A 23,209-nucleotide genomic window follows, 5' to 3' on the forward strand; every position below is an offset into this window, starting at 1 on the left:
CTTAGGCAATTCTAAGGCACATGCAGACATATCCGGTGGTGGGCGGGGGCAGCAATCTGATCTGTGTTCACGCTACCTCATTCCTCTGCCCATCACAGGTCAAACCAGCAGAAGTGATTTGACTAAATATGCAGCCAAGCTTCTCTCCAGCCGCCAACCCTCTGTGCTGTATGTGCTGTGTGTGCTGTGTGTGCTGTGTGTGCTTGTGTGTGCTGGTGTGCTGTGCTGTGTGTGCTGTGCTGGGCCAGGCTGGACAAGCTGAAAGACCCCTGAACCAAGTTATTACAGATGGCTTGGCGAGCTGAACTCCCTGGAGACAGGTAAGGATAGTAAAGGAATCAACTACACAGATGACAGGAGTGCTTTGGATTAGCATTGGTTTCCATAACACTATTTCTCCAAGCATGCCTGACTGTTGTTTGAAGAGGCTTAGGTTTTGTTGTTTTCTTTAGGTTTTTAAATGAGTGAAAAGCTCCATTAAGAAGCATCCTGGAGAAGCCTATGACAAAGACCCAGGAAGAGCCTGAGCTATTCAGTGCCCAGTACTTCTCCCCATGGGAAGCAGCAACCCCCAAGGGTAGAATAAGACCCAGCACAGCCTTAGGTAGTTTGTCCTGCCTGAGATTAATCAAGCCCAGGGCTCTGTGCCTAAAACCACTGCAGGGCTACAAAACCTCAAGTAAACCTGGTGCCCCTGCCAGCTTGCAGAGCGTGTCTAGTGTTTGCCAGAAGAGCACAGATACGCTCAGTGGCATGCAGGTGAGATGTGAGCTACCCTCAGCCACCCTGCTCAGAAGGGACTCCTCTAAGATCAGAGACCCCACATAGAACAGGAAACTTTCAACAAAAGCAAGGCAGTGGGGACAAGGGATGACGGCATGTATGCTGCACGCTTGTCCCCTGCCTGCTTCAGCCACAGATGGTCTCTGAAGCCTAGCTCTGACGGAGGGTGGTTTCAGTTCACTTCATTTGACAATCGTGGTACCCAGAGTGGGGCAACAAAGCAGCAGCTTTCCTGCTGGCTGCGTCGCTGAAGTGAAAGCTCTGCCTCATAGTTGTGTGGTTTCCATACCTGTGTGCTGGGGGTCGAAGTCTATACTGGGGTCTTGGTTGGAAAGTGTTCCTCATGCCGTCCCTAGGACTTAGCACAATCTCTGGCACATGCACAGCATGATGAATAAATCTTCTAGAATGTTCTAGTCCAGATGCGCAGTCTGACCATACTGACAGCCGCAGAGTCTATGCATGAAGGAGATAATGGGAAGGTGCCTACCTTAGAATTTTCTCTTCCTGACAGTCTGAATGAGCCACACTCTCCTGCTGGGGTGCTTTTCAGGCATTTCTCACCTATGGTCCTTTGATAAACTTTCACTGCTAACAGTCCCCCCCAATGTCTGGTGAACGGAGTGGGTGCTCTGTAGAGACTGCCAAGACATCTGGCACACAGATGTGCTCAGGGGCCTTCCACCCACTCAGCTGACCTCTGATCTCATGCCCACGTGGGCACCGGCATTTGATACCACGGTCCTTCTCCACAGAAAGGTCTCTGCCTGCTTCTACAGCTCCTTTACATCTTGCTAGGCTGTACAGCTCCGCGCTGGTGCCCAGATGACTGCATTGCCCACTGTCAGTCAGGATGGCTCAAGTCCTGCACTGATAAGCAGCCATTAGGACCTGTCACTAGCATGAATACCAGCCCTCAAAAGAAACATGAGATTCAAAGTTAAGAATACCACTGGCCCCAACAAGACCTTTACCCACTCAGGATCAATACGTCATTAAAAAGGCCCTCTGAAGTGTGAAGAGGCTCGGAAAATGCCAGCCCTCTGGTCCATATCCTGCCATGCCATTTGGAGCTGTCTGTAGTTGAAGCTCAGTACTTGTTAAGCCCCTCTTAGCTCCCTGTGGGTGGTCAGAGGCCCTAGTCAGGATCAGGATGTGCCCTGGGCCGATGGGGAGGACACTGAAAAGGATAGAATTCTCCAGCGGATGTCCAGCTTGCTGCTGATCTCCAGGCCCCGTGCCTCCTGCCTCTCTTCTTCCAGCTGTTTCAGATTTGCAAAGTGTCCCTTCTCTCCGGGGGATTCTGGGACACTTTCAAAGTTGAACTTGTCCACTTGAATAGCCATTCTGAGAAAAGAGAGAAAACAGTGGAGAATTAATCAGTAGGGCAATTTCTTCCAGGAGCTGCTGAAGAGTCAGCACATGGCAGCGTGAGACAGTCTGATGAACCATTATCTCTAGTTATTCCTAACAGATTCACTCCCAGAAAATGAAATAATGGCTCCCAAGGTGGCCCCGACTGCAGAGCTGGCTCAACACACTGTCTGAAGGAGCGGCATCCGTAGATTGAGACCTCTGAGACTTGCATCATCTCAGGTGAAGGCTTCCATTCCACAGTGGGGTATGGCACATAAGGCAAACGCACTGTGCCTGGGGACCTGTACTCTAATTCTGTCTGTTGTGGCTCCGCAGTGCAGCCAAAGAGGCCACAGCTCCGACCTTCCCATCGTAGCTTCCCAGCCATGGACTGGGGGTTCCTCCCTTCAGCTTTCTGATCAAAGTCACCTGTCCTCAACACACCACTCCCATTGCTTACTGGTCCCATTGACCTTCTGAGCAATTCTAAGATGAAGGAGGGTCTCTGCCTCAGTGTTAGCTCTAGAATGTTCTAAGCCATGGCATGGCTGAGCCCTTCTCACCCCTGAAGCAGGAGCTGGAAAGCCCCTCCCCAGCTCATCCCAGTCAGAGCAGACTATTCTCTCTTCTCTCTTGCGGCAATCCATGTATCTTAGCTTAAAGGTTTATCTCTGGGTGAGCTAACTGTATCTCAGTTCTGCTAGAATTTAGTGCCACAGGCAGAGATGCGCTTAGTCTGGTGACCAGGCTCCCCTAGTATGAACTAATGTCTAGGACACAGCAGCAGCTCGGCAAATAATCAGCTGGATAGAAGAAAGAGCAGATTAAGAGTCTCCCAGGCACTGAAAGTCAACAGTCTCTCTTCCTGATCCTCTGGCTGGTCCTCTGACCTGTCTGTCACCTGTGCTGCCACAGGGCAGCAGTTGGTCACCTGATGTCCAAAACTTCACCTCTTGGTCTATCCAGGCATACAGTAGGCACTCAGTAAGGGGGTGTTATGTGGATATTAGAAGGGGAACATGAAGAAAGGGGGGCTTCTATTCATGAGGACACCTATGCTCTGGCTCCAACCCAAACTGGACTCAGAATGAATCGGCTAGTGGGTGAAAGTAGCTGTAGATGCCATTGCTTTATGCTGAGTGGCCAAACCTGTCAGTAAAACCACCATCAGTTTTGTGGCTCTTCTGGATCACCCCCAGTACTGTAGTCTCAAGGCCTATGCTGGCTCCAGAAAAGGCTGCGGAAGACTCAGTAAGGCCATGACCTGGAAGGGTGGGGGCCCGGGGCCAGAGGCACCACTGGTCCACTAACTAGCCCACACAGATAGCAAGAATATGCCCTAACGTTGAATTGACTTTCGTGGGGTTTTGTTCTAACTACTTAAGTAACTTCTTTATCATAAAATCTTGGAAAACAAAAAAAGCATAAAAAGGGAAACTAAAGGCCTAAGATGTAAAGTCCTAAAAGGTATACATTAATTCCATAATCTCTTCTGGAGGTATCTGTGGTTTTGTGTGATTACAATGTTTTCTACACATCAGGTAAATCAGAGCAGTCACTCTACCCACAGTACATGCACAGGACTGGGAGCCTTCACTACATTCTCCTAACAGACAATTGTGTGAACACACTCACAGCACTCAAACTTAGGCCATGTAGCCTGGTATGCGTCAGGTCTGAAATCCCAGCTCCCAGAGGACTGAAGACTTCAAGGCTAGCTTGGGCTACAGGGCAGGGTCAAGGCCAGCCCATGCTATACAGTGAAGCTATTGTTTTAATAGGAAATGAGGGGGGTCGGCGGTGGTGGTATGTCTCACCAGGTAAAACATTTTTAAAAAATGTAAAACATTTGCTACATAAATATGATGCCCCAAGTTTGAGTCCCGGAGCCCATGGTGGAGGAAGAGAACTGACTCCTCACACTGGGCCCCACCACCATAGTGGGGGAGGGGTGGTCTGCGCCTGGACCTACATACTATCATACAAACGCTGAGCAAGCCAACAAACAAATGTGTGCCTCTCAGCACTGCATTTGCTTCACGTGTACAAAGTCTTGGTTTTGGTTCCTGGCACCAGTTTTTTTAAGTTTCCAACATTTGGTATAAGAATCTTAATACCTCTATTTTTTAAAATCTCAGATATTTCCCATGTTTAAAGAAAAGTACGATTTTAAAGGTGTCCTGTTTGCGCTTGCTCTCTGCTCTGCCTCTCTCTGTCTCTCTGTCTCTGTGTCTATGTCTCTCTGTCTCTCTCTGTCTGTCTCTCTGTGTCTCTGTCTCTGTCCCTCTGTGTCTATGTCTCTCTGTCTCTCTGTGTCTCTGTCGCTGTCTCTCTGTGTCTATGTCTCTCTGTCTCTCTCTGTCTGTCTCTCTGTGTCTCTGTCTCTGTCTCTGTCTCTGTCTCTCTCTCTCTCTCTCTCTCTCTCTCTGTGTGTGTGTGTGAGTGTGTGTGTGTGTGTATTATTGCTTCATCTGCACTAAATAACCCAGATAACTTTGGGGAGTGTTAAACTTTAGCCAACTTAAGCCATGACACAGTGTTTCTTTCCAGTGAGGTTTCCTGTCTGTTTGCTTCCAGCTTACAGCGGGGTCTGTACCGGGCCCTCATTACCAGCACAGAGGTCCAGAATAGTCCCTTACACACTGGTAAGCACTTGTCTAATATTCGCACAGATCTATTGTGTATTCAGGGAAAAGCATATTCATGTCTCTCATGGCCAACATCTGATGTTGCTCTCACAAAGCCCCTTGGGAAGTGTGAGTACAGGAAATGAGGACATCTCTGTCCTCCCTCCTATTCCCACATGCCTGAGTACCAAGGAAGCAGCCTTCCTATTGGGACAGGGCCACTGGCTTGTAGGACAATAGGGTCCCAAGTGGCCAAAGAGTAGAGCAATATGGTGAGTGGCCTTGTTCCCTACTATCTCTGTGGTGCAGCAGAGAGAGGGAGGAATACACAGGGGTAAACAGGAGTTTAACTATATAAAGGGGCACCACAGACCTGGGGTTGTTTCTCATGGATGGAGCTGTGTGGAGGGATAGAGAGACCTGGGGTGGGGGGGTATCACACAGTCTGGATTCCAGCTCATTTCACACAGAAGCTGGGTCACCAGAGGCAGTCACACAATTGTCTTCACATCCCACACGTAGGATCTGAAAGCATTCACTTGGCTTACTTTATGTAACTGGTGCTCAAAATATTATAGCTGTTATTTTTTAGGGCGAGGGAAATGTTTTGAAAGGGACTGAGATGATGGCTGCATAGTTCTCTGAATGTGTTGGAATGCTGTACACTTCAAGTGGATGGACGGTATACCGTGTCAACAGAGCTTTTAGAAAAGATTGTGGCCATTACAGGAACTTATGCTGAAGATCAAAATGGGCTATCCAAAGATGTTTTGTATGTTATGAAATGCCACACAAATGGTAGCAGGCCTGTGTATTACTGCCCCTCAGTGTCCTAGGCTGTCTAAGCATCATTCCACTGAAGTTCAGTCAGGCATCTTGCTCACTGCAATCTCCCTTCTCTTGGGCAATGCTGTTTTCTAATTGGCAACGCAAAGCAGATACTGAACAAAGACACCTCAAGGAACAGCCGGCCCCAGTCACAGCTGTTGTGAACCCCAGGCCGAGCATGGTGGATGTTGTCTCCACCAGCACCAGAAACTTCCACATACCCCAGATCTGTTGTTTCTAAACAGAGGCTTGTGGCTTTCTCCGGCCTGCTTAAGGATTCTGCAGACATTATAACTGAGATTAAAATGTCTATAGGACTCTTGGCAGATTTTTCTGTCATTCCTCGGAAGTCAAAAGATGCCTGGGTCTACTTGAAATTCACTGTGCCATTGGATGGGTCACTCACTTGTCTCTGAGATTTGTCCTGGTCCATACAAAGCTTCCCACAGAGTCATTTTGCCTAAATGCGGCCAGACCAGAACGTGTGCAGCTCAAAAGAAGTGTCCCTCCAAGCTTCTATTTCACTATGGGAAACCAGCTGTTTGGAAGGTTCTCTGCCTTATATGGCTAAGGGGGCTTGAGGACTGCTTAGGCTTCTCACTGAGCCTGGGTAGAGAGTGTTCTTCTCACAGGCTGGGGACAAACGCCACCCAAAGGAGGCCAGAGTTCCACCATGTACACGGAAGGATCCAGGTATGTTCCTGCTTCTCCCCCCAATTCTAGGTGACACTAAACCTAACACTACATCTGTTTCCATGGCAAGAAGGTAACCTTTGAGCTGATGCAAAGAGGGAAGAAAGTAGCTGGAATCCATTTAGCTAGCATCAGGCAGGGCCGGACACACAGGGCACATCATCTTCTCATTCTAAAATCAGGAGGCTGAAGATCCAGAGAAAAGACCTGGAGGCCTGCCTGCTGGTAGCTGATTCCCTAGCCTGGTGGCCCCCACTGCACCTCACCTTTGTGGGCCTGTTCTCATCCACATTCCTCTTCCCCGCCCCTGGCACAGGCCTCAGCCCCCTCCCCTGTGGTCTCCATCAAGGCATCATCAGGGGAATTCTGAGCCCTGGACTTCCCCTTTCTGTTGTTCTTTACATAGCAGCTACTAATGGCCCTTCAGCAGGTCTTGGGTCTCATACGCGATTTGCTGGCCTGGGTCAGGGTGTGATGGAGTGAGAAAAGTGGGCACGTACTCCAAAGGCCTGGGTGTGGAGAGGTAGGGAGTGGGGCAGAGCCTGGGCAAAGATCAATCTAGAGTGCTTGCTGAGGCCCATTTTCAACCAAAATATCCTAAGCCTTGAGATTCTTGGAGGGCTCCACAAATTGGCAAGTGCCTAATTAGCATGTGTATAAGATAGCATTCCCATTACCATCAACAAATAGCATAAATACCAAATATATTTATAGGATATGGATATGTAGGAAGGCAATACAGATTTAGAAAATCAAATTTTAAATACATTTCCAGAAAGTCAAAATTCATTTTGAGAGGCATGGTGCAAGAGAAGAATTAGAATAAAAAGACACACTGGGAGGGGGCACCGTTACTGAAGAGATACGCATGCGTTCTACGCACCAGGCACAGTTAGCTCTTTTGATACAGTTACCACACATCCCAGAACTTGGGGCAGCCTATCAGACAGAACACTAAGTTCTCACCCTCTTACTCGGTTCTCTGAGCCCCTGGGTGGCAGGCACTGCCACACCCTACTTTACTGTGAAGGAAACCAGGGCTCCTGGGGAGCACATAGCTGTTGAGAAACATGGTGGATGGATAAGGGAGCTTCCTGCGGTGATGGCTGTATACCAAGATCCCATAGGAGAGAAAGGGTTGGAACTGGAGAACATTAGCTCCAGCCACAAGCTGAATGGAGTCCTGACCTGTTCAGTGGTGTGCAGCAAGGAACAACGGCAGGCAGGGGTCCACACCGAAGCCTCTCAGCATTAGAAGTGGGTACCACACCACATCTACAGCTGTGGTCAAAGAGAAGTCTAAATAGGACTGAATCCTCCTCTTGGAATTTGAGGGAAGCAGCCGGCTCTGGGGCAAATTTATAATAGAAACAGGAAGAGGTGGCAGACCTTGATCCTTGATCTGGGAAAGGCTGACCTCAAGGTATGGGTGAAGAGAAATGGAGCCTGTGTGCTCAGGCCTTGACTTTTACTCCAGAGGTGCCTAAGTTGGTGCTGGTGATGATAAAGGTAAGACACCCTAAGGAAGCCCTTGAGAACACTGGGCTCACAGTGACATCTGGCCCACTCTCCTGAGTCTGGACTAGAAAGCCCCTGTCTGTGTACTCTGGAGCTATGCAGAGCATCTCCTGCCACTGGCACCCTGGTCCTGCCCATTGGCATTCCCACACCTGCATCACACCCCAAACCCGGATCCTGGTAAGTGGAGCTTCAGGCCCACCTTCACTTGCCTAGCATCCGAATACTTCTTGCTGGATTTCCATTTGGCTCTCTTATAAAGCACATGGGAGGGAGCAGTGTTGTTGTGGGTAAGGATACAATTTGATCCCTGACACAACCTGACACAACCCTCCCAGACCATTGGTGCTGAAGCACGTCCACTGAGCACCTTCTATCTGACTGGCCGTGTCCTTCCCAGACAAACACAGTGACAGCTAAACTTCAACAGAAGCCTACCCTCCTACCTGGGAAACCAGGACCAGAGCTGGAGCTGATGACACAGGCTCCATGGTGTATACATGGAGAGAGAGGCTGGGGGGAAAGGTTCAAATTCTGTGTGTAAATCTGCACAGACCTCAGGCTGCAACCTGAGAAGGCAGACTTAACCCAACATAGGTTAAGTTGACAAGAGAACTGAACTCAACTCCCAGACCACACAGGTGAGCTCTGGACTTTGCTCTGAGTTATGCAGTATGGATGGGCTGCAAGCAGTCCAGCAGAGGTCAGGAGAAAATAGACTGAGATCTATGCCCTATATACCTACATCGTGGCAGAGTCCAGAACGGGAAGAGTCCATGGCAGAACGTGAACAGTAGAAGAGATAATGCATGCGGTGAAGATATGCATGTGGGGGCAGAAAACAAGAGAGGTGAGGCCTCAGCAAAACTTAAGACATCTATCTTCAAAAGCAAGTTGGGGACAAAGAGGCCTATATCTGACTATATAAAGGCTGCTTAAAACTCAGTGAGTACTGAAGCCAGTTTAAGAGAAGATAGGCGAGATTCTTTGTTAAGCAGATGCTTCATGAAAGAAGATAAAGCAATGGCCATTAAGGACAAGAAAAGATGCTGGGGTCCAGCCAGTTACCAAAATTGTACATTTTACAAGTTCTAGTTATGGTTCTTCTGGGGACCATTGTCCACCCACATGGTATAACTTCTATACGTATGCATGCATGTATGTTATGTATGCATGTATGTACACATGTAATTCATGTATGTAAGCATGTATATACATGTGTATGTTATGCATGCGGGCATATATACACTTACATATATTGTACATAACTTTAGGAAAATATAAAATAATGTAATCTCTTGAGGTTATCAAACATCCTTGGTGCTATCTGTCCCTCGTCACTCCTTCTGTACTGATCTCCCTACGCTCTCCCCACTCGGAGCCCACTCCCCACTATTCCATTTCCCATTCCATATTCCCTGTATCCTGTTAGTTTCCTCTCAAGGTCTGCCCCATCATGGTCCCCATATGCTTTTCTGGTTTTTGTGGTGACTCCATGTTGTATGGTCATACCAGAGGACTTGAAGCTAGAAGCCAAAGGGTGGGTTACCTCACTCAACATATTTTTTCTAGTACCACCCATATGCCTGGCAAACTTTGCAATTTCACTTTTTATAGAAAATATATGTGAACTCACATGCATGTATATGACTTTCTTAAAACTCTGTTAGCTATTAACAGTTCTTTTGATGTGTCTGTCACACACCAAAAGAGGTGGCCATCTCTAAGTTTTGCACTGCAGGATGCAGAGGAGGGAACACACAGAGCTGAACATATCACAGTGAAACATACAATGTGATGCTCTATTTAAAAGAAGGGTCTTTCAGCAGCAGGAGGTCACAGCTATTCTCAGGAACAATATTGATCTCAGATTTGGGGATGGCAAAACTTAATCTTTCCTTGGCCTCAGGCAGCCAGACTCTCTCCTGACAAGAGTCCTCAGGCCACTGCCTTTTCCTCCCTGACCTTCAGGCCTTTACAACAATTACAGTGTGCCTCTCATCTGAAGCAACACTTCTGTACAGGCCATCCGGTTCTAGGGACCTTGCTACAAGCATCCATCATAGAGGGCTTTAAGGATATGGCTGATACTGTTGTCAGTCAAGGCCGAACAGTCCCCCAGGGTGCTCGAGGAAAGCCATGGCTGAGCAGGCCTCCCTGGTTTCTGGCATGCTCCATTCTGCTTTTGACAAAAGCATGGCCTATTCATCTGTAAGAAGGTGTAGCTATCCCCCTATGGCTCAAGACCCCTCTAGCTCTGTGGCACAATGGACAACACGCAAAGCTACCAAGTGAAAGTCTGCTGCTGAGGACAGACCAGTAGTCTCTTCCCTAACCTCTCTAGCAGGCACATGCCAAAGGTTCTCAGCATCATGAATGCTGGCCAGCACCCATAGCCAGCATCCTGGGACTCTCAGAGGGATAGATGAGGTGATAACTGGGAAGAGCTGCTTGAGCCTTGTTCCTCTCCATTTTGACAGCAGCAAAGGACAGGCCAGTGTAGTGGTGGAGGTGGAGCTGCAGCCAACCTGGAGTTGACAGGAATGCAAGCAAAAGCAAGCAGAGCTAAATGTGCAGCAAGTGATTCCACAGACTGTGGTGTAGGTAGAATAGATGGCTGGCTCAGGATGACATGAGAAGACAAGGGAGTTAATGACTAGATCAAAGGCTTGGAAATGAATTCTGCTTTGCATTCACCAGGGCACATGGAAAGCAGCCTTCAAGTGTTGGCTGTGCCTCTCACACTCTCTTTTCTCTAGCCAATACATTAAAAAGACAAAAGGAACCACTGGTGAATTAATATGCAAAGGTAAGCCCCCCCCACACCCTGCTACCTGCTAGTCTGCCCAATGGGCATCAAAAGGAGCTTCTAGATCACTCCTACTTCTTTATACCCAGAGGCTGTGAGGTTGGGAACTCATTCAACATTTCTGGGCTGGTTTCCAATATAACAATGAGAAAATTAATAAGAAAGTACTTTTTGTGTATCAGGTACTAACATCACTGGTCTTGGATTTGCCTTTAAATCCTACAACCACCTTAGAACATAGCACTGACATCCAAATTCTACACAGGAGAAAAAGGGGATACTGGCAGTGTTCAGGCAGAGTTTGACCAATGGGATCACAGCATACCCTAGGATGGATGGTGTTTCTTCCATAAGGCCTGTCCACAGGAGACAGCTGCCTACTGGATATGTTAAATTATAGCCACATGAAATCTCAAAGGCCACTGAGTCCAGTTCCTTCTTTGAACAACTTTAATGTGCGCTCCAAAGTTAGCCAAAGCTCAGGACTGTGCCCAGGGTCTCTTGGCCTAGAAAGCATACTTCCTCTTGGTGTGTCACAGGGACTCTAGACTGAGACAGGCCAAACCACACTGTGTCCATAAAGTAACAGCAGAGCCAGGCAAAGAAAAGATCATGGCTACTGGTCATTTTTCAGCCCATCAGGATAAAACTGAAACCCTGGCTGTCCTGTCTTATTATAGTGTCATGAAGCACTACACGTTCTGTGCTGCAGAAGAGGGAGAGAAACGCGATTGCCTCGGTGAGGGACTAAACCCACATCACCCTGAAAATACAGGACTCTGAAGGATTACATTCTGGCAGCTCACAATGGCCTGTCAAAGGAGCCATGATGAAAATAAGGAATAAAAATCATCCAGAGTTGTTTCACTGTGATCCAAATTAGAAAGTGCTACTCAAGATGATTTATGCAGAAGGTTTTCCCTTCCTCACAGAGAATCTGTCAAGTGTGGCAGTGACTCTGGAGAACAACAACACAATTCACACTGAGGGGAAAGGTCAAAGGGTACAGAAGTATGGCGAGGGTCACGAGGCTTGCAAGTCAGAGATGCAGTCCTGGGAAGGCCTGCTCATGGAGAACGCAGCTCTAAAGACCCCTGGGTGGCTCAGGAGTCATGGGACTGTGATACAGAGGACCCTTCACACCACCACATCTCATTCGGCATAGCTTCCATGGGGCAAGATGTCCCAGCCATGTGGCTTTGGCCAAGCAGAAGGGCATCTGCTATGTTGGATGGTGTTGGGCCACTGTGTCTTTAAATAATTTTTCTCTACCATGCCATGAGGACAGGGTGAGGCTAGCCAGACTGATTCTTGGGATGAAAAGGACATGTAAGGAAAGTTCCCAAGCCTTCACCAACCTTTTGTTATGTGTAATGTGCAATGACATCAATTTCTGCTTTACTTCATTGATATTTAGGGACAGCCTGTTACCTAGCTTAAACTAGTAAAAGTATGAGGTGTTTCTTCCTGGAACTCCTTCTAGCTCCTCTCTAGTATACAACAGATGGCTCCTTGGAACCTAGTACAAAGCTACACCTTCCAGAAGCATCTCCCACTTCTGAACCATGACCTATCTTCCTCTGGTTAAGACCCTCTAGTCCCTTAGCTGCCCATCCATGCATGTCACTAGGTTTCTGTGCTTATGTCTGAAGATGGCTCTTCCTGACCAGTCTGAGTCTGTCCTGTTGTCAGGCAATTCCTTGGGTACACATCTAGGAAGAGGTGCTCTGGGTTGTACCAGGCCCTGGGCCCATTTTTTTCTGATTCAGGAAAGTCTATAACCAAAGTCCCTTCCAATGTTTTCAGAATTATGGCCTAGTGAGCACACAAATATGTAAAACTATAAGGAAAGCAAGTGACAGTTGTCCTGAGAACCACCCTTTCAAGTGAGAGTGTCTTTCCTGCAGAAAAGGCTGCAGGCTTCCCATGAATCTGTGCACCACATGGTCTGAACAAAAGCAGAGTTGCCAGGCCCACACCTTATATTCTGTGTCAGAGCAGGACCCTGCTAGTGGGCTCATAGAGACAATGGGGCCAGACCTAGGCTCCCAAATACGATGTCCCATTCACCTCCAGTGGTGGTGGGACATTCCCAATGGCTTCTTCCAGATGGCCCACAGCATGGTTGGATCCTTCCTCCCTAGGATCAAAGCTGATTTCATCTCAAACATGGACTCTGGTGTTTCTGCTTGCTGGTCAGTTACTTCACCACTAATCCCATGCTCTGCCTTCCATTCCTCCTGCAACAGGTCTTGGGGATCATGTTATACACCCCTGAGATCTAACTGGTGTCCACAATTGGTTTGGGACTGAGTTTTTAAAATGTCCAGTTTCCACCTCCCTCTGTCATGTGAGCCTATATAAACTGCATAATCCACCTGAACTCTGGCTTATACCCTGGTATCAGTGATATCATATAGGGATGCCACGCATGGAGAAAGATGGGGGATGGAACAGAGAAGAGATTTGCCTCGTCCTGGTCATGGTTAAGAATTGCCATTACTGTTTTTGTGAATGTACCTGATTTTACCATAATGGCTTTCTATCCACATTATCCCAACCTTAGTTGGTAATAAATTCTAGACACCTACATGAGAAGTTATGCTGAGCAGAAATCACCTTTGAAAACTATCCCCAAAACCAAAATGGATTAAGCTGTGTCGTTGCCTGTAATGACTCATTCGATAAGATGTATGCATACCAACAGCCACTATTTTAGGTAAATGCGACTGAAATCCCTTGCCTTCATGTTCAGTGAGGGGGAGGGGAGGGAGGTGGGGGAGGAGAGGAGAGGGAAGGGGAGGGAAGCAAGCAACCGCAAGATAGAAGGAGCATGTGCAGATGAGCATGCTGCTTACAGGAGTGCCTAACAATGAACAATGGTGTCAATCACGAGGCACAGTCCGTGCCAACTCACGCCAATTTTCACAGACAACCCAGACCCCCTGGTGCCGCTCTCGAACCTCTCTTGGACCTTGTGATGCTGACTAGTCTCCAGTACTCACAGCCTTAAACCCTTCACTTAACAATCAGCCCCAGCCTGAGTCACCACTTTAACATTCTCAGCAATTCCCTTTAATTCTTCCACCCACGGGAAGCTGCCTTCTACCAGCTGAGTAAATCCAAGGCAGGACAAATGACCAGGCCCATCTTGTAGAGCAGAGAAAGCACCCCTTTCTGCTGCTGGGAGCAGACACTCTGGGACAGCCCCATGGGTTTTTGGACCTAGGCCTTTAAGTGTCAGTCAGCGTTCACCTAGACAGGGATGCATTTCTATAGGTAGAGCGTGGCAGCTGAAGTGTGACCTGAGCCATGGCTCTGAAGCTCACTTTCCCCATCTAAGCACAGGAAGAGCACAGCTCTGATCAGAGCAGAAGGATGAAGAAGCAGAAGGCATCCCTGCAAAAACTGTGTGAGCTTGGTAGGGGCAGAGAAGACAGCATGAAGGCAACAGAGACATCTGAGGCCATCTCCCGGACTCTTCCATCCCAGAAGCCTGGGAGGAGAATTCTAGGGCTGCAGCTGCTGGGAGGGATGGAGAATGGGAAAGGGACATACCTTGTACTGTCTCTGTACATGGAGATACTGCTCCACCCTCAGCAGGGAACAGGGGACATTCTCAGGTGAACAGGGGCTCCTTGGGCCATTAGGGGATGACAGATCCAGGCATGAGCATGGGGTGGACATAAGATTAAAGAACATTTCAAATAAGGTCACCAGGTGAAGGTTGGTGAGAAGGTAGGAGAGGCCAGATCATGTCCCTACTACACCCCAACAAGGGCCTGCTTGCCTACCTCTCTCCATCTACCAAATACTGGGAGGCCACGGAGAGCCATGCCCCTGAAGAATGACAAGAAAGCTCTCATCAGATGCTGGGGATCAGTAGCTGCCAAACAGCAAAACCACTTTGCATAAACCAAGTGCTCTAGACGCAGATATCAATACGCTATGAGTCTGGAGGAGAGCATCACTCTTGGCGGTAGGTGTAAGTGTGGTTTAAAGGTTACTTTTCCTCGTCTTTGTAAGATGAACACATGCTACTTCTCCAGAGGTTACGGGGTCCCCCACAAGAAGAAAGGCAATGCCGTTCCAGGGTGCTTCGGCCAGGAGCTGCGTTAAGATGAGAAGTAGTGGCCCGGCCTGCGCCTACAGGGATGGGTGGAGGGGACAGACTGGGACTGGCAAAGGCAACAGGGGACAGAACAAACAGGGCCAACACTACAAATACTAGAATTTGAGAGAAAATATGGGGAAGGAAAAAAGGATTAAAACACCAGCAGAATGGCTCCTGGAAGACAGGCGGGGCCACAGATGAAAATACTGGGCCAGCACAGTGTGAAGTGGAATGTTCACATAAATGTCCCATATGATCACCGGTGCCACCGAGGGTCCTAACTGAGTCAAGCACGGGTGATGAAGCTTTTCTCCGACTAGCACTTGACAAGGCCATTGCTGTGTAGCTGCCACTGAGGCCCTTCTGTCCCCTCCAGTGCCAGACAAAGACTCGATAGACAGACAAGGCAAAAATCGTGTTTGGGACACTTGGAGTAAGAAGGACTGGGCTGGTTTGCACCTTTGGAGGTTGAAAACAGAAAAGTCAAGCTTGTGAGAGATTGATTCAACAAAAAAAGTCCTCTAGCAATCCAGCTTAATATTGGAAAGGCCCGGCTGTTAGGATATAAACACCAGAGTACCCAGTAATATGAAGTTGACAGTTAGGGACAAGCAGTGGTTTCCTAACTTGAGATAAAAGGCAAAAAGAAAAAGGGTTGTTTTTGGTTTTTTGTTTTGTTTTAAAGTAGTCACTCCCTTCACCTTATTCTGACTAGCTAGGTTTTGGGGGTCTTGTGCCATACAGAACCTCCTGTCTCCTGTCAATCCAGAAACCCAAAGAGAAACTAGACAGCACAGGGGTGGTTTGAGATGGCAGCTTTTGAATGAGAGGCCCTCCCTGTATCATTCCTCCAGCCACATAGAATTATCCCAAGTCATATTTTGAAGGCAGAAAGTGATGGCTGAATGAATTATTGTGGATTCCTGTCCCTCTGCTTTTGCTACCTCTCAAGAGTCCTTCAGCATCTCTGAGAGGGTCTGGGAAACAAGAATGAAATAAAACACTGTTTTGCAATCCAGCAGACATGGAAGTGGGCAGACAGCAACAGAGACAGGCATGTGGGCATGCAGGCAGGGAGACACAGAGGTCCACAGGTGCCTCTCCAGACTCTGACAGAGACTATGTTTTCTAACCCATCTGACCTTGAGAATAAACAATGGTTCAGACTGAGGTTTTGGAGGGCTCTTGAAGGGGTTGCTCCTTAGCTGGGCCTGAAGAGGCAGGGCAGCCTAGTCAGAAGTGCATGGGGCAAGCGCTAGGCTCAGAAAAGGAAAATGGAGGGGAAAGGTGACAGAGCCCAGGAGGAGGGGTCTGGCAGGTTCCACAATGAAGAACAAGGACTGCCCAACACAGAGAGGCTCCCTTTGCCCACTGCCCTGTTGTCAGGGTAGGTTCTGCTGTGTCCACCTAGCTCCACCCCAGAGCTGCTGATGTGAAGAGGACAGGATGTAGGTCGATGCACACCTTGTATCCCTCTGTCCTGTCACCTCATCCCCTGGGCCTCTGGGCCCCCACAGTTCTGGGAAGCACATGCTTGGTCATACAAGGCACTGATCAGAACAGCGTGACCAGATGTAGCAGTTCAATACCCAATGTAACCCAGGGGCTTGAACCTTATAAATCCTAGAACCTAAGGAAAACATCAGAGTTCAAGGCAGCAACAAAAATGTTCCTTTGGCCCAGGACACCAGACCTGCTAAGGGGTAAGTCCAAGGGGTCCAGACCTAATCACCTGACCCAACTTCCTTTTGGGTAGACAGAACTAGAGAGTATGTGGTAAGGGGTACACAAGAGCCCGTGATTCCTACACATGGCTTCTGCATTTTCTAGAAAAGGAGAGTCTAGAGTGAGTCTGAAACTTCCTATACATTTTAAGTGACAGGAAGCCAGATCTATCTGAGCTGAATTGGGCCTGCCGGCCACATACTTGAGAGTCTCTGCTTAATCAGTTAGTTGGCATACCCTTCTTAATGCACCTCCTAACTGGCAAGTGCTCCTGAGAGGGACTTAGTAACCAGCACCCAGGTAGGGGAAACCTGGTAACACAGACACCCCATACCTCCACAGAAGTTCCAACACTCCAGCTCCTAACACATTTTCCTCTGTGGATACTGACACAAATTACTGGGCAGACAGAGAAGAAACCAACGTTTATTTTAATTGCAGAGCTATTTTTTTTGCCTGTGTTCTCTTTTGACCAATATTATCATCTTCATCATCTTCATTTTAAATTTCATACTGTGAAAGTCTCAGAGTGGCAGACGCAAGGAAATGAAACACCATGACAAGATGGGGAGTGACTTAAAAATTAAAGAACAACAAATCAAAGACCCAGCCAAAGTGTGCCAGCTCCCCCCAGCAAAGAGGGAGCACCCAGCTGGAGGACCACAGTTGCTGGCGGAGTCCTGAGATGGGACTATAGCCCAGCCAGGCTAGGGATAGCTCTAGGTTACCCAGAAAGCTATAGGGGTTGGAGCAGGGAGGAAGGGGGAGGGGAGAGAAGGAAGAGTGAGTGAGCCTGGTCAGGAAGAGAAGGGTTCATATACCTTCATGCAGGAGGAAATAAGTTTATGGTCCAAGTTCGGGGCTTCTAGGGGATTCGCAGGCAAGTCAGGTACCTTATTTTGTGGCAAAACGAAGCAGCAGAATAGTGAACTCATAGAACCTGGAGAAGGTCAGACACAACTGCACACCTTTAAGGCTGCAAATGCAAGTAAGGAGCTCTCCTTGTGTCCACAGAGTACCAGGCTCCATTCCAACAGGAGACGACCCTCTACAGAGGGAGGAGCAGAGCACAGAGAAAACTAGTAAGATGAAGAAGGTGTGTGTGTGTGTGTGTGTGTGTGCGTGTGTGTGAGACCATTGCTTCATACTTTAAATAGTTTCTATTTTGTCTTTCTTGCAAATAGAGTATAGCTCAGTTATATCCCTTAAGCCCTTTATAATCAAACTATAGTGCAGGGAGGTTCTGCAGAGTACAGGCACTTGAGCTAAACAGATGGGGACTCTAGTGGAGTTCTGCCCATGGTAGCTGCATGACTTTGGGAGAGTTATTTAATGGCTCCAAGTCTCAGTCCCTCATCATGCATGCCATATATGTCTCTGTGTGAAAACATCAAGAAAGACAGTGTGGTTCAGCCAGGCTGTCAGGGTCCCCAATTCCACAGCTGCCCTTCTTTAGGAATCTGTCACTCCCTGGCTCAAACACAAAATTCTCTTTGAGAGCTCCACGTCCACTCTCCTGAATTCCCTTTGTCCTTTGCCCCTCCTGAGATAGGCGCTTGACAGCTAGGTCTGATCATTGTGGTATTAAAAATGCAATTTCAAATTCATTAGAATACAAAAGGCCACGAAAAATGATGAAAGGAAGAAGAGAGAAGGTGCATAAGAGAATATTATACTTAATCTCCTTACAGCGCCAAGACAGAAACAAGGGAAGAGAATATTATGAATATATTTTTACCAATAAACTTTTAAACTTTAGATAAGAATCAACAGATTTCCAAGGGACAGAGTGGTGGTGGTGGTGGTGGTGGTGGTGGTGGTGGTGGTGGTGGTGGTGGTGGCGGCGGCGGCGGCAATATAAAATCTCCAAAGCTGATTCAAGAAGGAATTTTCAAAGTTAAACACAATTACATATAGCACAACAATTTTGTTCCTAGCTACATGCCCAGATAAAATGAAGGTTTCTCTATCTAAAGCCTGCACGTAAACACTCCAGCAACATCATCCATAATGGACCAAAGGGGGACACGCACTCACTGTCCACCACCTGATAAGCCGGCGGGTGAAGCGCACCATAGCTACACAGTAGAGCTCAGGTTAGCAATTAAAGGGAAAGACATTCTAACCACAACATGAGAAGCTCCAAGGTCAATGTTCTGGAGAAAGAGGCTGGTCACAAAGCACCGAGCATCAGTTGAGCCCATTTGTCAGGAATGTCCAGAGAGGGCAAATCTATAAAAACTAAAGGTAGATCAATGACTGCCCTAGCTAGGAGTCGAGTGGGAGGAGAGAGGCCACTGACAGGACTCTTTAGGGAGGCGGGTGAGACTCAAAATTGACAGAATCGTGGCTTAAAGTCTTTCTGTGAACACACTGGAACCAGTGAGTTGTGCCTTGTAAATGGTGTGTAGTGTGACACGCTAAATATGTCCCAATGGAGAAAGCCACTCTTTAAAAATAAAAGAGATGGCTATTGAGCCGCTCTCTGTCTGTTACAATGACCTGTTTTCTTCAACAGGCAGCCAACATACAACCACATGCTGCACAATGGTCCATGAGGTCATTCAAGAAAGGAGATAGACTCAGAAAGTGTTCATTTCATCATGACAGAGAGTGCCACAGCCAACAAAAAACCCAGCAGCCAAATTTTGGGTGGCAGAGGGTCCCTGTGGACCCCTCTCCAGGTTCTGGCTGAATCTACTTACTGACAACAACTTTTATTATCATCAAATACTACTGTGACAGCAATCACTGGAATAAAGACAACTGCCCACAGAAACATTATCCTTTGTGAAGTACACTGTGGCGGTACATTTTGGATTAGCGTGAGAAGTAGAATATGAATACATTGGCAGTAAAATCATCAACGTGGCTGTGGTGGTTTGAATGGACCCCCGCCAGATCATAGATTTGAATGCTTGGTCAGAAGGGAATTGTGCTACTTCACACAGATTAGGAGCTGTGACCTTGTTGGAATGGCTGTGGCCTTGAAAGAGAAAGTGTGTCACTGGGGATGGGCTTTCGGGTTTCAAATGCTCAAACCAGGCCAAGGGTCTCTTTCTTCCTGCTGCCTGCAGATCTGAATGAAGAAATCTCAGCAACCTCTCCATCACCAGGTCTGCCTGTGTGCCACCATGTCCCCCATCATGATAACAGACTAAACCTCTGAAACAGTAAGCCAACCCCAACTAAATGTTTTCCTTCATAAGCTTTGCCATGGTCACAGTGTTTCTTCACAGCAATAGAACACTGACTAAGACAATGACACTGCTGTCCTCGTGACCTGGGGAAGTAAGATTGCAGTCAAAGCTGCCACTGAGCAGACTTGACCCCCCATGAAGAGGGCTATTGATGGACTGAGATCTAACCTTCAGCAACATACACATTTAATCCAGTGTTTGTGACACAGGCAGACATAGTATTGATGAGGCTGCGCCACTGGCTGACCTCAGGGGGCCAAAAAACAAATGTAACAATCAACACAAGCAGGAAGGATCTAAGAGGGCTACAGACACACCTCATGCCTGTCCCAAAGCACCTTCTCTTCATGGTGTGCAAGCTGTCAGCCTGCTGAGCAGAAGTCTATGGACTGTCATACCATCCTTCTTCATACCCTGGAGGCAGCCAGACCAAGAGCTGCACATCCTCAGTGGCACAGTTTTACCTGAGGCCTGCAGCCAGAGACACACTACCTCTTAGAGTTCAGCTTTATCTTAAGAACTAGGAGGACAGTTCTCAGTCCTCGAAGAACAGGGCAAAGGGATGTGCAGAAACAAAGGCAAGTTCCCTAGTCAGCAGCATCATCGCTGTTGTGGCTGTGACTTCGCTGGAAAGCCTGTAAACCATGCCCCAGTGACTCGAACATAAGCCAGCCCAGCTGAGAGTACCTGTTTGCTCTTGTCAACTCAGCTTCCTGAACAATGAAAAAATAACTCAACGAGGCTTAAAGACAAAGACAGGATAGGAGGCTAATGGTTAGCAGCTGTCACTGCTGCTACTCCAACACCCCCCCCCACACACACCTTTATATCCTCCATCCCTTACCTAGTTCACAAGCCCCTTCTGGCACCTCTTCTGCCAACATCACTAGATTAACAGTCCCGGGGATGGTGGGCACTAAGCCTGGAGTTGAATGCCCAATTCCTGGCAGGACATTTAGCTCTGGTGATAATCTCCTTAAGCCTTCAGTGCCCAGGAGAATGTAAATATAGACCGTGGTTCTACTAATCTGTGGTCCCTAGCTCCAAATTAACCCTTGTTTATAATCTGCACTGAGGGCCTTAACTGGAGGGAAGTGCTCAAAACCATGATAAAAGCTCATTCATTCTTACGAAAGAATTGCAACTAAAACACAGCAAAGCACAGGAAAGCCACATGAAAGGTGAAAGGCTTATTTTAGCCATGGAGAGCTGGTTCTGTCACTTCTGGGCCTGTGGTGAGACAGGACATCATGATGGGAAGGCAGAAAGGTCCTCTGGAATGCAGAGAAATTAGCAGGAAGGGCCAGAGACAAAAGATGCCCTTTTAGGCAATATACCAGCCCGTTAGGAGGAGGATTCTGAACCCAAACTGGATGCTTCAACTACCTGCCCATTAAGCTTGCAGGGGCAAGAATTTCAGTAAGTGAAAAGCTTCTTATTCTCTTATTTCTTTCTTTTGTTCTTTCTTTATCTTTCTTTCTTGATTTCTTAATTTATTTCTTTCTCCCTCCCCCCCGCCCTGAGCAGTAAAAAGGAGAAAATGAAGCATCTTTTTGAGCTTAAGATATGAGATACTTTGCTTTCTCTAGACTGTTAACACATTCAGCCTTGTAACAGCTGGCTTTCTGCTCTTTGGCTATTGTCCTGATCCATGTTACCTTTAGAATGAGTTAGCATGAGCAGTGCTAGTGTACACCTGTCATTTTTTAAGTGGCTTTTATTCCCAGTGGCATACTGTCCTCCCAATGACCTCAAGAATCTCTTCTTTCTCTGATTATTACTAAAGACAAATTGGGCTCACGGTTTAAGTGACCCACATCAACTGAGACATTAAATAAGTCAGGAAATCACTGTCAGAACCTAGATCTGTAGCCAGAGGGCCAGACCTAATTTTCAGATCAACCAGGTTAATTCTCTAGATCTTCTGGAAGCACAAAGAATGAATGCTCCAAAGAGGTCCTGAGATGGTGAGATCTCATGGGACCCTGGATTACTGCTTATGGTGGCTCTTTCCTGCTGCTGGGAGCAAAGTCCCAGCAAGTATGCCAGACAAAGGAATAAGAGAGCACAGGGAGTTCAGCAAACAGAACAAAGGGTGGGAAAACGCTGTGATGTGAAGAGTCTGGATGCTTGTGTTTAAGAACAAGAAATAGCAAGACAAGGTAGGGCAACAGGGGACAGGCTGAGGTCCTACAGTAAGCTGAGGAATCTCCCAAGGACGGTGGTGACTATTAGGACAAAAAGGTCCTGAGCATGTTCTAGGTGACACACCCTGATTGTGTATAACACCTTTGTTCTCTCCCACACTGATGCCTTCTATTAGTATTCCACTTTTGGAAACTGACTCCTAATGACTTGTGGTTATACCATGAATTATTGCAACCCTCCACCCTCATCTGAAAAGTCTATTTGCAGCAGATGGTGATTAGCAGGGAACCACAACTGGCCAAAGGGTAGAGACTATGAGACTGCAGAACACTCAATCCTAAATGGGGCATCTGCACCACAGCCATCTCTTCCCAAGACTCAGGGGTCATTACAGAAGAGGGAGCAGAAAGAAGAGGGGGAGAGCCTGAAATGGCAGATGCCGACAAAAACAGTATCTTCTAGACACAGCAGGAAGGTGGTACATATGAACTCACGGTAGTTGGGATAACATGAACAAGACCTGATCAAGTCCAAGCCAGATCAAATCCCAGCACGGAGGGGGGAGGTAGACACAAAGTTACACCCCTAGCTATTGGCAATTAGTAGCTTCTAGAAGAGGGAAAGTCAGTTTTCTTTAAAAGTGTAGCCCCTTTCATCTCTGTGTGGAACCACATAAACTCTAGGGGAAAATCACCTATCCAAGAATATATGTGTTAGGTCTAAAGTGAGCTCCCCATCCCTCCCCCACCTCCACCCTCCAGTCCCTTAACCTGCCACCCAAGGCAGTGATAGTGACAAACCTCTGATCTGGTAAACAAACAGAAGTGTAAATCTAGCATTTCCTCTGCAAATTTCAATAAGGCAAACTTCTGTTTACCAGGACTTCCTTTAATCTCGTAATTCCATCCCCAGAAGTCAACTACCTCAAGCAAGGGCAGCTAGTTCCTAGTTATTCTGAACAGCCTGCATCAGAGCAAAGACCCCCCCCCCACACACACACACTGTTATATAGTCTGCTTGCTTTTCCACTATTTTGCTCATAGTCTGCTTGCTTTTTCCACTACTTTGCTTCTCTCTGTCTACCTCATCCTCCACCTAGAGACAGCCCTGGCAGTTTAATTCCCAATAAACCTTTCTTGTACCCATGAAGTAGTCCCTTTTAGAGGTTTCACGGTGCCCCATGCCCTTTATTTCAAGGTAGACAACAAAACTGAACTTAATGGGTTAAGATAAAAAAGACACAGTTGGGTGGGTAGGAAGACAGGTAGGTGACTCTTAGAAGTTTTGGAGAGAGGAGATAATAAGATTAAAACACACTGTATGAAATTCTCAAAGAACTATGTTTTTGAAGACTGTTAGGGGTTGAAGTATAGCTCAGTTGTACAGAGATTGCCTAGCTTGTATAAAG

The 23,209-nt window shown here is 47.4% G+C and overlaps 1 protein-coding gene across 7 annotated transcripts in view; it reads right to left on the bottom strand.

The window, feature by feature from the left end:
- Positions 1-23,209, bottom strand: part of TRAPPC9 (trafficking protein particle complex subunit 9) — a 427,690-nt gene that overhangs the window by 98,167 nt on the left and 306,314 nt on the right. For 4 of the 7 annotated variants that reach the window (XM_080939655.1, XM_080939654.1, XM_080939652.1 and 1 more), the window contains one exon: positions 1,965-2,130. In XM_080939655.1, coding sequence (XP_080795781.1) covers positions 1,965-2,130 — 166 coding nt within the window. The remainder of the gene's footprint in view (positions 1-1,964; positions 2,131-23,209) is intronic. The other 3 variants (XM_080939653.1, XM_080939656.1, XM_080939651.1) reach the window with 1 other exon arrangement.

The sequence above is a fragment of the Micromys minutus genome (assembly GCF_963924665.1).
Source record: "Micromys minutus genome assembly, chromosome: 27".
NCBI classification, from domain to species: domain Eukaryota; kingdom Metazoa; phylum Chordata; class Mammalia; order Rodentia; family Muridae; genus Micromys; species Micromys minutus.